Genomic DNA, 16921 nt, shown 5'->3' on the forward strand with positions numbered 1-16921 from the left:
CTGCTCTGCTCATCCCCAGGGATGAGCAGGGATGAGGCTGGCAGGGATGAGGCTGGCAGGAATTTCCCTGGAAGCCACAGATTTCCTCTGTTTTCTGCTGAACTCATCCACCTTCCCCACCCTGATACTCCCCCCATCCTGGCTGGGCTGTCTCCATTCCCACCACGGACCCGTAGCAGGAAATTATTTCAATACAGGGTATTCCTCAGCCACAAATTTTGCCACTTTTGCCATTCCAGTGCTCTCCCTCATCCCACCAGGAGGGAGGCAGAGGCAGTGTGGTGCTGGGATTAATCCAGGGCATGGTGCCAGGGCTAATTCCACAAGGAGGTACCAGCCCAGAGGGGCTCAGGGAGAAGTGATGTCATCCCATGGCTCATCCAAAGCAGATTTACCTGGAGTAGAGTTTCTCTAACTTTTACACCATGTTGTAAAGTGAGAGCAGAGCAAACACTCATTGCAGTGGTGGGGGGTAAATGCAAAGTCGTTAGAAAAGCCCAAAGGAGCTTTTGGGATTGGAAAAGGACAGTGAAGGAATGGCTGGAATGTGGCAGGATTGGAGCAGGTGGAGCCTGTGCTGGGCAGGGATCTCTGAGAGCTCCCTCAGAATCCCAAACCAGCAGGGACAGCTCCAAGGCCATGATCCATCTCCACCTGGATCATCACACAAAGCAACCCTTCCTCTGTTGTATTGCACCTCCACAGGAGGAAAAGCAGTGCATGAGGAATTACAGCCCCCAAAAATCTCTCCTGTATGAACACTTGTTGTCTTCAGCTGGCAAGGGCAAAATTGTCAGAAAGAAAAATTTATTATTTCTTTAACAAACAATTCTAGGAGCTATTTTGGGTGTTATTGTTGCATAAGAGAATAAAAGAGGAAACCAATTCTGGGCTATATTCATGCAATTCCCGTATCAGCAAATATGTTTGCTTTGGACAGATGACAGGAATTAGGAAAATGTTTCCTAGTGGGACCACACAGATAGATAAAAATAACTTCTATAGAAAATCACGTGATTGAGAGAGTGTCTCAAGTGGGCTGCTGTAAAATTCTGGGAGATCTGAGCTGCCAGCCTGGGAAAATCCTTTTGGATTGTGAAAAATCCCCAATTCCCTGAAAAAGCCAACTAGGGTTTGGGTTTTTATGGCAAAAGACAATTAGGGTTTACAGCTGGGAGAGCTCCCAAAGAGGTGGGACAGCTGTAGCTCCTGTGGTCCAGGGGAATGAGAGGAAATAGAGGAAAATTTTGGTTTCTGCTCAAAGAAATTCTGCTCATCAGTGCAAGCTGGTATCAGGATTTCCGGGCCTTATCACTGGCAGTTCACAAACTCTGCTGAAGCTGATAAAAGATCTGGGGGCAGGGGGAGAACCATCTGTTAAATGCCACAAATTTTGGTGGGGTTTTTTAGGGCCTCATGAAGATTTTTCAGAAGAAACTGCTTTTTCCTGGCAGCTGAAGCTCCACAGGTGTCACCTGTGTCCCCACAGACCCAGGACAGTGCCAGTGGCCACCACCACAACCTGCACAGGGAAGGCTGAGTGATTCCCAGATTTCTGTCGCTTTTTTGGGATTCGTTCTTCCCTATCTTTTGAAGAGAGCAGCGGGACATGGAAAATAGGACCTGTGAGCCACCTGCTGCTCCTGGCAGTGGCTGTGGAGAGCCAGAAGTTCTGGAGCTGGTCCATGGCAGGGATGAGCAAAATGCTCGTGTTCACACACCCCAATGGATTTGCTGGGCCAGCTACTCCTTCCCAAACCTGTCTGGAAAACAAAAATAAAAGCTAAACACTGCTGCTCCCATTCCATGGAGTCCTGCTGCACCTCAGGAAAAAGGACTTTGGGAAAAAATCAGAAGGAAAACAGAGCATAGAAAGAATAATGGGAATAAAGCACAACTAAATAAATAACGAGGCAATGCAAGTCTCTGCTGAACTAATGGCTTGTGGTTCCTTCAGGGAAAGGTTGGGAGCTGGGAAAACAGCTGCCTGATGCTTTTATAATTCCATTCCAATATTTAAAGGCAAGGATGAGAGGCTGAAATTTGATTTTTGAAGCAATAGAGAGACTTGATTGTGGATGGATTCATTATAAGATAATGCAGAAATCAGTTGTCAGCCTGGAATCTCAACAGAAGCAGAGCTGATGTGACTCAGAGAGCCTCAGATGGCCAAAAAGGGCCAGTTTTGATGATGTAGGGTCTGGAGTCAGCCAGAATTCTCTGAGATCAGACAGTTTGCACAGAAATCCCAGTTCTGCCCAGAAGGGGCTGGAGTTGGGGTCAGTCCAAGGTCATTCCCAAGCATGACCTTGCAAAGGCAGCGGGGTCTGATGCACAGACAAACACAGACTAAACAGAGCTGTGCTGAGGTGATCTATATCTCTGGTTCCTCAGACTGTGACAAAATGGGAATAAAATCGCTCAGAAATTATTTCAGGGAGCTCAAAGAAAGTTGGGAAAAGACCCAAATCCACCAGTGGCACTGACAGGAGTGAGCTGCACCTCTCTAACTCACAAAATGATGGCTCAGAAGCAGCACAAAGAGGGGTTTCAGGGGATTTTTGGCAATAGGTGATGAACATCAGGCTGTACCAGGTGGTAATTACAGGAATCCTTCATCTCCCTGCTTCTCAGCACTAGGAAATCCACTGGAGAGGGTTAAAAAGCAATTCATTCCAACAGAATCATGTACCAGTTTTGCAAAATCTCCACTGATATCAGAGTTATTTTTCATCCTCCCTATGAGAGTTTACTTTGCCAGCAGTATTTTTGTGTTTTGTGGGATGTCCAGATGGATGGAAGCAGCAAAGTCCTCTTTGGCCTTGAAATTGCCCAAACTCAGCCTCAATATGGTCATAAATCTCTAATATATTTATATAGAAATACTCGAGTTGTTAATATGAAGTTATGCATTTAATTGCTGGTTTGAACTGGAGATCAACACTCATGAATCACTTTTGGAATGGGTCCTGACTGTCCCCAGCAGGGGTTGACAAGGGAGACACCAGCCTGGGCTGGGATTGTCCCCAGGCTCCACCACCTCCTGGAGCACCATTGACACATCACTGATCACAAGGCAGGTCATCTTTGTGTGAAATAATCTTTATTTTTTTTTTTTAGGAAGAAATCTTTCCCGCTGGCTGCCTTGGCTGCTCCCCTCTCCTTTCCCAACCAAGGTAAATATTCCATTTAAAAACCAATTGCTGGCATTTTATGAGCCTGGGCTGCACAGAGCAGCTGAATCATGGCAGAAAAAGATAAAAACCTTCTCCAGTGAGCATTAAAAGAACCTGAAAGAGCCATTCTCAGCCCATGAGATAAGAGCAGGTAGTTATATAATTGAGGGATGATTCAGAGCCCAGGGGAAGCATTTTTGGGCTGATCAGGAGTGATAGCTGGCCTAGCCTGAGAGCACATGTCACGAAATCCAAGCAGAAAGGATGGGAGGTTTTGGAGCAAACAATGGGAGCAAAAGCAGCTCAGAGTGGTGGTATAGGGTGATACAGACCACACAACTGCTCACCCTGATGGAAAATGTGAATTATTTTCAGGCAGATCTAACAGTGACACTCAGGAAATGAGAGGTTGTAATGATTAAAACCAAAACTTCGATTTCATAAAGATTTCTGGTGATATCTGCTGCAATCTGCTGTAGAAGCACAGCTGCAGGAGGGCTGGAGATGGGCACTGGTGGTGTAGGAACATCTTTTCACAAATTCTTGGTACATGGGGTGTCCTTATCTGCCCTCAACTCTGCACAAAGGGCCTGATTAAGTCATCATTTATCAGGGGCTTTCTCTTTGCATTTTTCCTTTCAAGTCAACAAGAAACCAAAGAAAAAAGCCCTCAAGATGAGAACCTGAGTGCTCAAAGAACAGGAAGTTTCTGACACTCTTTCCTGTGGTGTTTTTAACCAAATATTTTGCATATCTGGTGCCCCAGATCCCTCAGTCTGGAGGGCTCAGTTCTTCTTGTCTCCAGTTCTCGTGCTGCAATTGCAAACCCTGCTGTTGAGTAAGGGAGGGTTCCTCAAAGATTCCTCTGGGAATCCTCAAGGATTCCTCTGGGAATGAGGAATTCCTTGAAGAGGAACCTGAGTGTTGTTGCCACTGTGTGCTCCAATTTATTCTGCTCCACAGTTGAATTTTTGGGTTGGCCTTGGCCGCCCTGATGTTTCCTTGGCTGAAGAACCCAGGTGTGTCCAACCCCAGGTTCCATCCTGCCTTCTCCTCTCTCCAACAGCTTGATTAGGCTTTTCCCATGTTACTTTGGCTGGTTTTTAATTATGTCCCTCCAAGGTCTTACCTCTCTCCCCATTCATGCAGGGTCCATCTGATCCCTGCCTGATTCCTTTGGGAATTAAAAGCCCAAGACTGAGCTCCAAGGCTGCTCCAAGTGATCTCAGTTTGGATGTGGGGCTTTCCTTGTCACTCACTAACAGAATCATCCTCCTGGTACAGATCATCTTACCAAATATAGCCCAGACATCCAGGAATATTATCCTAAAAAGAAGTAAAATGGCACTTGGGCACATGGTGCTTGGCAGTGCTGAGTCATTGTTGGATAAATGATCTTCAGGGTCTTTTCCAACCTAAATCACTCCATGATTCCAGTTCCCCTGGTGGTTAATGTGAAGTAGTAGAAAAATGAGGTTTCTCCTGGGAAGCTGATCTTGGCCTTGTGTTCCTCATGTCTTCCTAGGGCAAAACTGTGAGTGAGAACAGAGAGCACAGGTGCAAATAAAATAAAATGGGAATAATTAAAAAGTTAATGCCATGGCAAAGTGTGTTTGATCATCAAAGATTAATTATGGAGGTTTAATTGACCTGGCTTTTATTCTTAATAGCTTTTAAGGAAAATCTGACTTCCACATGGCTGTAACTCCACAATTAAAATGGAGCTGTTCAAATGCAAGGCAGGTTTTGCATCCTGATGGATTTTTCCTGAGAAAAGCGTCTGGCAGGGGCTGCAGCTTTATTCCAACACGAGATGCTGAACATGATCTCTGGGATTCTGTGGAAAATACTGAATGTGTGCTGTGTCCCAGATAATTCTCCAGCCATCCTCAAATCCTGAGCATGGCTTCAACATCACAAGATGCACTCAATAAATCGAGGCTCCAACTGTCACCCATGACAGCTGAACTCGGGGATCTATGAACTCTTTTCCAACCTTGGTTATTTTATTATTCATTTATTCACATGAATTTGCCTCTCTGTTTAGAAATGAACAAATTTCCAAGAGCTACGAGCCCTAAAAATAATATTGATGCCAAAAATCCATTTACTTTCATGCTGTTTATTCCAATCTCCTTCCCAAAAGAGAATGCCAATTTGCACTGGCTATTTCTGGCTTTTCAGTTTACTTTCCAAAAGATTAGAGCAAAAAAATTCATGAGGAATTTTTGCCTTTGTGCTGTTGAGTTTTCTGGGAAGTTTGTTTTCTCATCTTCCAGCAACAAAGAAGTCTGGTGGATTTTGGTCAAAAAATTATCATCAGAGAGTTAAAATGTTAGTTTTGTGGGTGAGAAAGGGTCCCAGTGGTGCCAATTGGGAGGGTTAAGTCACTGGTGGCTTGCAAGGACCCTCACACCCAGTTCCACCTGAGGATCAATAATGCACCTTTTGGTTTGCCCCATTCTGGGAAAAAATATTAGGATGAAAAGATAACTTGGAGAGATTTGGATATAATACATATTTCCCATCGTTTCTACAAAACCAGGAGAATTCATAGAATTTCCCAGCTCCTCCTAAATGAACCATGAGGGATGGGGAAATGTTCTCGGGCTGTTTTTCCCTGACAATGTTTCATCTGAAAGGGATGCTGCACATTCCCTGAGTGTTTTCTCTGTGATGGGACTTGTGAAATAGCAGAGGCAGAGCTCAAACCCAGCCCTATCTGCCCCATCTGCTGCAGCCGTCATGTTCCACATACAAAACAGGAAGGGGAAGCAGCAATTGGCTCTATCAGAACAGCATCTCCAGCCAGAGTGGCTCTTTGTTCTCACAGGTTGAAACGTTGGAACTGTGAAAAAAAACCCAACCAAGGAAATGCAGCTTTTAAAGTCAGCAGTTCAAAGGTTTTTAATGATGATGGCTTTAACTTTTTTCTGAGGTGGTTGATGCCCTCAGGCACCCGGGATGCCTTTCCTGGCACTTGGAGGTGTTCAGTGCCTGGTGGAGCCCACCCCATAATGACTCTGGAAATGTACAAGTTCAAGCCCTCTCTTTCATAAAACCACATGCAGAGTGTGACCAGCTGATTGCACATGGGCCAGGTCCTGCTGGGTCCTTCACCCACCAAACCACAGCAGAAGGGTGGCTCAGGGTCCTTGTCTGGAGGTTTGACCTCACGAATCATCCTTTGATAGAAACATCCTTTCCAGAAGTTCTCTTTGGCAGAAGAACCTGAAATGTCTGTCCTCTGTCCCAAAGGTCCCTCCAAACCCAGTGTGGATCATTTTAGGGAGGAGTGGAAGTGCAGCACCAGGATCTGTGGCAGTGGGGACAGCCCTGTCCCTGTCCCCACCCCATGGCAGCTCCACTTCCCAGAAAAGGCCACACAAGCTCTCCCTGTTGGGTTCTTGACAGGAAATCCTGTCAGCAAAACAGAAACAATCAGTTATCCCTGGCTGATGCCTTTGATCCTTCCTAGATTTGCCATCCATCTCCATTCCCACCTCTTTGGGGAGAGATCAGCATCATTCTCCAAATGTCTGGGACAACAAGGGCTGAATGTGGTCCATGCACTCAGTCCTTGCAGTAATTTGTTTTATTCATCTCAGCAGAGCAAGTGCTTTGTCCCAAAAAATGCTGACTGGAGATCATGCTGAAGGTGTCCAACTATCTCCCCATCTTCCCTGAGTCCACTTTCCTCAGCAGACACTTAAAAAGTTGTATTTGCAGTAGGATTTGATGAGCTGAGTGATAAGGGCTGAAGTTTCCTTTACAGGAGGTTCCACAGCTATAGTTTCCCACAAAAAACAGAGAATAAGGAGCTTTGTTAGCCTCATGGCTTGGGATGGAGCAGCTTCTCACAGCTGCCAGTGCAGGTCATTCATTAATAACAATCCCTAAAAACCCAGGGGAGATGGGGGCAGTGTTGGAAGCATGACAACAACTCAGATTCCCTCTGTTGGAGCTGGGTGCTGATAACACCAAGGGTTTGACCCCTTGATAACCACTCCTTAAAAGTTGGACTTGATGATCCTTGTGAGTCCCTTACAACTCAGAATATTCTGTGGTTCTATGAATTCCCTGTGTTGAGTCCAGGGAATAAACAGACCCAAGTTCAGGTGAGAATAAGGGATGAACTCCTGGAGTTGCAGCTCCCACTGAGGGAAAGGAGCTGATACAGCAAAGGGGTTCCCCACCCTTGGCAAGCAGCAGAAATGACTTCTCCAAACAAGGGGAAGCTGAGGAGGAGGGAGCTGAAGCCATCCCCCAGCAGCTGCTGACAGCACTGTTCCTCCTGTGGTTTTGTGTCACCCCAACAGCGACTCAGCCAGCCTGGGGCTGACCCTGCTCGGGGACAGCCCTGACCCAGCACTTCCCGGGGCACAACCCACCTCTTTCAGAATGACTGTGGGCTTCCAGCCCTCAGGGCACAGAATTTATTGCACTGAAAGGCTCTTCATCTCCACTCACACTGGGGGGACACCTCCAAACCTCCCCTTCTCTTTGCATTCCCATCCCTGTGCAGTGGAAGCTCATCCCTGTTCCAGGGGCTCTGTTCCAGTGCACTCCCCTACCAAGAGCTTTCCGTCCTCCTTCCCTCACATTTTTCCCCTTCTGCCTTCCTCCTGTGCTTTATTCACTTCCAGGAGGGACATTCCTGGGATGATGACTGAAACCATGCACATTCCAGGTGTAGCTGGCTAAGTTCAGCTGATCAGGGCAGGCAGAGCATTCCCAGGTCTCCATGCCTGATTTCAGGCATCACCAAAATCCCACTTTTCTGGAGAAATCCTGCAGCTGACACTGCCCCTGGGAGTTCCCTGCCAGTGTCACACAGCTCAGCCCACTCCAAATATCCTGGGGCAAGTCTGAAGCTGGGACACCATCCTTTGCCTATGAGATTCCAAGAGAAAGGAATTGTTTTGGGAAGTCATGGGAGAGGAAAGAGAATGCAACATTGTTAAGATGTTTATTTCCTCACGAAACCCCACCTTTCTGCTCTCCCCATCTTAAACAGCCAGAGTGGAAGAAGTTGCCAATGCTAGAGGGGTTTTTCATTCTCTCTGGGAAGTACTTTGGCTTTTAGGAAGTTGTCTGGAAGTCCTGCAGTAAGGAGATAAGCAGTGTGCTGGATCAGTGGCATTCAGGACACTTGAGGAAGGGCTCAAGTTCTTGAAATCTGGTGCCATTGGAAACTTCCTGGCAGGAGTTGCAGGAATTTGGGAGTCCAGGGGGAGAAGGCAATGGAGGATCAATCAGTGCTAAGTGACAACCCTAAAGCCTTACCAGGCTTTTCCCAGATTTGGATGGTCCTGTCTCTGTGATATTTCATGAAAAATCCCTTTGCCAGAATTTTTCTCCTGAGAAGCTGAGAAGCCTAAGAAATGAAATGTAAACAAATAATTATCTGATTGCTTGGAATGTGCTTTGGAGATTGTTTACCAACAGGTGCATCTTTGATTGGTTCCATGTGAACTTAATGCAATCCCAGTCCAGCTGTGTTGGGACTCTGGTCAGTCACGAGTTTTTATTATCATTCCTTTCTAGACTTCTGAAAGTCTCCTTTCTCTTTCTTTAGTATAGTTTTAGTATATAATTTTCTTTTAATAAAATATCACAATATAATAAATCAGCCTTCTAAGAACTTGGAGTCAATTCTGATCTCTCACCTTGTCCCAGGACCCACAACAACACCACAACAATTAGTAACCACATGGTCCCAGACAGATTTCCAAAGCCTCATTTGTGTCTTTATTCCTTATTCCATTGTCCTTTGGAAAGGGAATCAGAGGAGTTACAGCCCCAGCATCAAATTGCTCTTATCAGACCTGATGGGGATGGTTTTGTTGGGCTCTTCTTCACCCTCATGCCTCTGGGAATTCATCCAAAACTCCTTTTAGGAGTCCTCCCTTCCCCTTGCTCTCCTCTGGATCTCCTCATATATTGATATATCAGGGAGGTACCACAGTCCTGGCCCCCCAAATTCCACATGTCATCTTTACCACATTGTGTCAGAGCTGCATTCTGAGCTCCTCCTGGATTCAGCATGGAAACCCTTCCCACCAAAACTCTGGCTGCGATCTGAGCACATCTGGAGCAGCAGCAGCCTCCTCGATCCCACACCAACCTCAGTCTGACTTTGCAAATAGAAATCTTCCTGTTCTTGAGAGTGAAAGCCAGAGAAGAAAAAGGAACAGAAAAAAAATATAAAGAAAAGGAAAAGAAAAGCAGAAGGAATAACTGACTGGCAAAAAGCAGAAGGAATGGCCAGAAATGGTAGCAAAAAAAGCAGAAGAATGGCTGAATAACAGCACAATGTGCACCACAATTAGAACAAACTCCAGAGGCAGCTCCCAGCACAGGAGATTGCAGGCAGTGCAAGGAATTGTCCACTCTTGGAGGCTCTTGGACCTCCATCCTTGAAAATCTTCAAAATCAGGTGGGACAAGCCCTGAGAATTCTGGCCTGGATCAGCTGGAGTTGCACCAGAGAGCTCCTGAGGTCTCCTCCAGCCTGAATTATCCCACGATCCTGCCATTTGACTGTTCCCAACATGCTGCCAAGCAGCTCTTGGGAGCTGGACAGGCTTCCTGGGCATGCTCACCCACCCTGGGCAGGTGAGGAAGGGTGGGAAGCTCTTGGGAAGGGCAGAGGGAAAAGGTGCATTTCCTTCCCACACACCTTCATTGTTCATGGAGAGTGAGGTCAAAGAGAAACTGCCACGTCCACAGCACCGTGGCTTTGGAAACTCTAAAAGCAGCCATGAAAATGGAGCTGGGGCAGGAAAAATGGCTGGGAATTCTCCCACAACAGCAGGACAGTGGGAGAGCTGTGCTGGGGGGGCTTCACAGAAATGTGGGGTCACTGCTGCCAGCACCTGGAACAGCTGGACAGGCTGAGCCTGGGGACATCAGCACAAGGTGGGAACCAGGGGTGGCCATGAGGACAGGGAGATGTCCATGAGGACAGTGACCCGTGTGGTGACTTCAACAGGGCTGGCTTTAATCATGGAATGGTTTGGGTGGGAAGGGACCTTAAAGCCCATTCAGTGCCACCTTGCCATGGGCAGGGACACCTTCCACTGGAGCAAGGGCTTGCTCCAAGCGCTGTCCAACCCAGCCCTGGACACTTCCAGATGCTCCACTGCTGCTTGGAGCTGTTCCCACCATGGATAAAGGTTTCTTGCCCCAAAGGATTCCCCACTGCCCTGGAGAAGCCAAGAGCTGCTGGGTCCCCCTACCCAGCCCCCTGTGACCATCCACATTCCAGTCAAACCTGGGAATGAGAGAAGAATTCCTTAACTACTTAGAAAAGGTGGGAACAGCAACTTTATATCCTCAAAAGAAAGCCAATATAATAAATTGAAAATTCAGAGTGGGACAGCCCACACGTAAAATATTCAAAACTGAAAAAAGTTATACTTCAAAGTAATACTTCATTTGATATAGCCATGGAGTTTGTTTGCTTTTGTTTGGGGGATATATTTTATTTTTATTTGGGTTTTTGTTTTTGTTTTTGTTTTTGTTTTCTTCAACAAAGCCACAGTTGTTTAAAAACAGATAGACAAATATAGAATATTTTGTGACGCTGGAGGAACGGAGATCCGTGAGAATTCGTGAGAATTCTGTTTTCCCTTTGATGACACCAACATCAAAAAGTCTCCTAAAAGCCTTTTCTAAACAAGATTATTAACACTGATGTCAGAGGTGAGCTCCCTGCCAGTTACAAGCAGGAGTAAAATACTCACAGAACAAACACAGGGAGGGAAGCCCGGCAGTTCCCACCAGACCGGGAGGCGTGGGCACGCCTGGGAGCTCCCAAGTGCCATTTCCTCGGAAGGTGGGAAAATCCGGGAAAAGCTGAAGGTTTCGGGGTCCCGGTGGGGCCGGGGCGGGGCCGGGGGCGGGATCGGGGACGCGCCCCGCTTTAAGGGCGGCGGGAGCGCGCCCGGGACAGATTCGCGCCCGCTCGGACCCCGCAGCGCTCCGGTAAGGGCTGCACCGGGGCTGCACCGGGGCTGCAGCGGGGCGGGGGTCCCGGTGAGGGGTGGGGGCTTCGCCTCGGTGCCCCCCGCTTGTGCCGTGTCCGCTTTGAGCCGCTGGATCCCGCGGAGCGCAGCCGCGCCGCTAATGAGCCCCGGCGTTAATTGATGATCGCTCCATTCCCGTCCCGTGTCCCCGCTCCGTCCCCTCGCAGAGGGGATCTGGGGCTTGCGAGGGGAGTTTGGTGTTTTGGGGCATTCCCGTCCCGCCCCAAACGGGGAGTGCAGAGCCCGGAGCGATCCTCGGGATGGGGATGCTTCGTGTTTGTGCTTGGAACGAGCGGCAGCAGCGGCTTTGTGCTTTTGGGGTGTGTAATTAAATTGTGTAATTAAATTGAGTGTAATCTACTGGGGCTAGAGATGCTCCGAGAGCAGGAGCCCCTCTGCTCTGGAGCCGGGCTGGGAGAGCTGGGGGTGCTTACCTGGAGAAGAGAAGGATCCAAGAAAACCTCAGAGCCCCTTCCAGAGTCTAAAGGGGATCCAGGAGTGCTGGAGAGGGACTGGGAACAAGGGATGGAGGGACAGGACACAGGGAATGGCTTTCCGCTGCCAGAGGGTGGATGGGATTTTGGGAGGAAATTCTTTCCTGTGAGAACCTGACACAGGGTGCCCAGAGAAGCTGTGGCTGCCCCATCCCTGGAAGTGTCCAAGGGACCTGGGATAGTGGAAGGTGTCCCTGCCCATGGCAGGGGTGGAATGGGATGAGCTTTAATGCCCTTTCCAACACAAACCAGTCTGTTATTCTGTGACAAGCTATAGATTTATCTGTGCTGCATCAGACTGGGAGAATAGCAGTAGTTCAGGGGTTTGCTCCCTTTGGGAACCCTTTCTCATCCACTGTGGTTCCCTTTCACCCAGTGAGCTTAATTCACCAGCACACAAATAAATGGCTCAGTGAACCATGACTGTACAAATAAAAAAGTGGCAGAAGCGGTGTTTTTCTTCAATTCATGATGCAAATATAAAGCCTCAGCCTCAGCTCTTTTGTGTGATTCTTGTTGATTTTTACAGACGCATTTTTGGGTGTGATGTTCTCTCACACTAAAACAGTTGGATTGTGAATATCAGTTCCCTTTTGGTTGCAAAACTCAAATAACGTTTAGAAATACGATAGAAAACAAGTCTTGTTTGTCTTTTGGATAAATACCTCGAGTAGTTGTTTAAATTGTGGGCTGGTTAATTGCTGGAGTTAAAGCTATAATGTAATAAAAGCATAAAAGATCCTGGGCATGTGGACTGGTGGCTTTGTTCAGGATTTCTCATGAACATCAGTCCCTCTACCCTCAGGTGATGACAGTCCCTTCACTGTCACCTGCTCAGCTTTTGCTCATTTGTGCATTGCAGATAATCAAAGGACTCTTTTAAAAGAGTACAAACACCAAAATAGCTGAAATTTAACTGACACCTGGAAGCCTTGAGCATCCCAGAGCAGTTCTGAATTCTGACTTCGGTAAGTCTGGGGGGCAGACAGAAAATCTAATACTGCCAAGTTATTTGTATGGGTGAAAATACATTTATCAGCAATTTAGAGCATATTCATGGTACAGTTGTGGGTTCTCATGGCTGATCTTGACCCAGCTTCTGCTTTTGTTGTTGTTGTGGTGTCCTGTTATTTCAGCTGGCTCTTGTCCTGCAGCTTTTCATGGTCTCAGACTGCAAGGGAGGTTCTGCACTTGAACCATTAGGAACAGAAAATCAATCAAAAAGAAAAAAAAAAAAAGGAGAACCAGAGCTGAACAATTATTAGGGTTCAGGACCACTCCTCTTATTTTAAATTCCATAGTGCTGTTGTCACCTTCTTTATCCCTCTCTGCTGTTTTGCTGAGTAGCTGCCTCAGTGTGTGAGGAGTTAAGAGATTTCTTTGGTAATTTAATGTCCTGATGTCTTGGCCTCGAGTTGCATCAGGGGAGGTTTAGATTGGATGTCAGGAAAAATTCCTTCACCAAAAGGCTCATCAAGCCCTGGAACAGGCTGCCCCGGGAGGTGCTGGAGCCATCATATGTTTCAAAAATGTATGGATGTGGCACTAGAGGACATGGATTAGTGGTGATCGTGGTGGTGCTTGATGGTTGGACGTGATGGTCTCAAGGGTCTTTCCCAGCATTAAGGGGATGTTCATGGTTCAGTGATGTGATTCCATGACTCTGCCACATTTTGTCATTCATAACCAGTTGTTGGTACCTGGTGAGGAAAGGTGGATGTAGTAGGGATGGGTCAGATTCACACACCTTCTCAGCTCTCTCCTGAGACAGACTACAGATTTTTCTTCTTATTTCATCCTGGATATTTATTTTCCTGTCCTGCTTTACCTCACCTGCATTTTTCCCCCCAGGCCTGACACTATCCCCAGGGAGTTGGTGCCTCAGCCAGGGCACCATGACAGCACTGTCCCCCAACCTGTCGTGCCACAACCCCTCCATCGATGACTTCCGCAACAGCGTCTACTCCACGCTCTACTCCATGATCAGCATCATGGGCTTTGTGGGCAATGGCGTGGTGCTGTACGTGCTGATCCGCACGTACCGGCAGAAAACGGCCTTCCAGATCTACATGCTCAACCTGGCCCTGTCCGACTTCCTGTGCGTGCTCACGCTGCCCCTGCGTGTCATCTACTACGTGCACAAGGGCCACTGGTTCTTCAGTGACTTCCTGTGCCGCCTCTCGTCCTACGCGCTCTACGTCAACCTCTACTGCAGCATCTTCTTCATGACGGCCATGAGCTTCTTCCGCTGCATCGCCATCGTCTTCCCGGTCCGCAACATCAGCCTGGTGTCGGAGAAGAAGGCCAAGTTTCTGTGCGTGGGCATCTGGGTGTTCGTCACGCTGACAAGCGCGCCCTTCTTGCGGAACGGCACCTACCAGCACGGCAACAAGACCAAGTGCTTCGAACCGCCCGAGAACTCCCAGAAGACAAACATGGTGGTGATCCTGGATTTCATCGCCCTCTTTGTGGGCTTCATCTTCCCCTTCGTCATCATCACCATCTGCTACACCATGATCATCCGCACCCTGCTGCGCAACTCGCTGCGGAAGAACGAGGCCAACCGCCGCAAGGCCGTGTGGATGATCGTCATCGTCACGGCCACCTTCCTGGTGAGCTTCACGCCGTACCACGTGCTGCGCACGGTGCACCTGCACGCGCTGCGCCTGCGCGGCCCCGGCTGCGCCGACACCGTGTTCCTGCAGAAAGCCGTCATCGTCACCCTGCCCCTGGCAGCCGCCAACTGCTGCTTCGACCCCCTCCTCTACTTCTTCTCTGGGGGAAACTTCCGGCAGAGACTCACCACGCTGAGGAAGGCGTCCTCCTCCAGCTTGTCACAAGCCTTCAGGAAAAAGATGTCCGTGAAGGAAAAGGAGGAGGAACCCTTTGGAGAAAACCAGAGGGAGAATGGAAAGGCAGCTGTGGCTCCTTTGTAAGGAGGTTAAACTTTCCCCTCAGAGCCCTGGTGGGGGATGGAGATCTCCGAACTCTTCCAGAAGATGGGATGGAGGCTTTCAGGCCTTTGTTGCAGTTAAATAACTGTGGACAGTCCCTGGTTTGTGGTACTTGGTGGCAGAGCCTCTGCTGGGGCTGGGCAGCCCCTGGGACCCCCAGAGCCACGTGGGACAGAGCAGCCACCACCAGCAAGCTGTGGAGCTGCTGCTGAACTCCCAAACCCCTTCCAAGGCTGTATTTGGGCATTTGCTTCGTTTCACAACTTTCCAAGAGCGTTAATTCCCCGAGCCAGCGGGAAATGTACACAAAGCTGGCGTTGCGTGGGGAGCTCCTAATGAACAGCGAGGGCAGAGTTTTCACTGGAACTTCAAACAGCCGCCAAGTTATTTACACAGCAAGGCCAGGATAATTCCTGCCCTGCTCCCAGCTGCCTCTGGATTTTGGTTTTTATGATCATTATGTGTGTTTTAGGCTCCCAGAGCTGTTCCTGGGCTGCAAATCAGGCCAGGCCTCTCTCTCACCCACACTGAGCAGCTCAAGAGGCTTTGGTGGGCAGCAGATTTGCCAGTGTTTTCCCAGTTTCTAGAAAAATCCATGGGATCAGAATTGCAGTATCCTACTGCGCAGGATAACTTAGGAATAAGGATAAGAGGGACTGGTCTGAAGTGATGGCTGCAGGATTCAGAATATCACTCCAGTTTTTGGGGAAGTTTTAAAACTCCAAACTCCACTTTAGGTAAAAGTGGAGTTTGGCATGCTTGGAGTCAGAATAGCTTTTCTCAACTATTGGCCAAGGGTGTTAAGTTAATAATAAATATTAAAAAAGCTCTCCAGGATGTTTGATTCTGTTCCAGAGTGTTCACCTCACCCACACCTGGCAGCAAAGAGGCAACACAAGGCCCTTGGAAAGACTTTTAGGAAGAGCTGGAGCTCTTCTTTTAGGAAGAGCTTCAAAATCTGAGTCTGGATCAGATGAGATGCTGAAAAAACATTGGGCTGTTTTCCTACTGTAAAGAAAAACTTTAAACTCTTGGATGGAGGGAAACATTCCTGTACTTTTCCAGGGGATCTGCAGGAAGGTAGCTCCAGCTCTGCTGGAGCAAAGCCCAGCCGGAAATGTGAGACACATCCCGACAGAAATAGAAATTCTTGTAGGATTAAACCTCACTGTTCATTTATCAGCTCCTTCTCCAACTGACAGTGTGTTTAGATATGGTATTTATGAAATTATTCAATGTTATCTTCATAAAGAAAACAGTTTTAGTAGTAAAGAATAACAGTGAGCAAGAGGAGTTTGGCTTGGACAGGCATCTGCTAGAGAAATTATCTGTACAGATACTTGGAGAGTGAATTCTCTGTTGGCACCACAGCCATTGCTCAGAAAAGGGCACTTGAAAACCAAATTCCCCTGCAGGACAAATGATGGATGTGAATTTCCAAGGAGATCTGAAATTCCTTTGTTAGATATGAAGGATAAAGCATAAATATGAAGGCTGAAAGCTGCTGCTGTAGAGCAGAGTTAGAGACCCCCCAGGAGGGCAGAGCCAAGAGTTCAAAGCCAGAACTGCAAATTGTTCAGGGAAAAAATGTGAATGAATTGGCTAAAACTCATTTTTAAGGGTCAGCACTGAATATTCCACTTGTGTCTCCAGGCTTTAAAGGTATTGTAAAACTGTAAAAAAATCCTCATGGATTTTTATTTGGAATATGCAGAAATAACATGCCCATTCCCAAAGTTTAAAATATTGAATATTGTACAGTAAAGCTAAGTGTGTATATATATATATATATATGTATATATTGCAAAGCATTTTTCTTGTACCAGATGTATTTCTTAACCTTTTGCCTTTTTTATTTGAATGAGACAATGTTAATGGCAAAGGAAATGGCAGCTTTTTTTTAATTTTCTTTTTTTGTGCAATAGGAATGCCTGTTTTAAAAAACTTTACTGAAAATTAAACTAAAACATTGCAAGTGAAATTTTAATTACTGTTTTCTGTGGCTTGTTTGAAAGTCTCTGTTACAGATTCTTCTTCCCTACAATAAAACTTTATTTGCACACAGCACCAGAGTGTAATATTTGATTAATAATAATGGTGTAATAAACACTTAGAGTAGCACAGATGTTGCTGAGGTGTTGGGGGAGTTATTTTGCTCTAGCCAAACTGGACTTTGCTGTAGCCCAACTTCCCTGGAGCTGCTATTGAGGGATCTGTTGGAGCCAAAACACTTCTGAGGATCCTGTGGTGGTCGAGCAGCCCAACAAA

General features: G+C 47.3%; 1 protein-coding gene across 1 annotated transcript; it reads left to right on the top strand.

Annotated features, from left to right (window-relative positions):
• The first annotated feature begins 12560 nt into the window (after positions 1–12560).
• CYSLTR1 (cysteinyl leukotriene receptor 1) lies at positions 12561–16720 on the top strand. The gene is made up of 2 exons (XM_059483028.1): positions 12561–12667; positions 13551–16720. Exon 2 carries the CDS (start codon positions 13595–13597, stop codon positions 14633–14635), a length of 1041 nt encoding a protein of 346 aa, XP_059339011.1. The 5' UTR covers positions 12561–12667; positions 13551–13594; the 3' UTR covers positions 14636–16720.
• The last annotated feature ends 201 nt before the right edge of the window (positions 16721–16921 follow it).

The sequence above is a fragment of the Ammospiza nelsoni genome, chromosome 15 (genome assembly GCF_027579445.1).
Source record: "Ammospiza nelsoni isolate bAmmNel1 chromosome 15, bAmmNel1.pri, whole genome shotgun sequence".
NCBI classification, from domain to species: domain Eukaryota; kingdom Metazoa; phylum Chordata; class Aves; order Passeriformes; family Passerellidae; genus Ammospiza; species Ammospiza nelsoni.

Coding starts and splice junctions, on each gene's coding strand:
- CYSLTR1 (XM_059483028.1), top strand. CDS start 13,595: ATGACAGCACTGTCCCCCAACCTGTCGTGCCACAACCCCTCCATCGAT.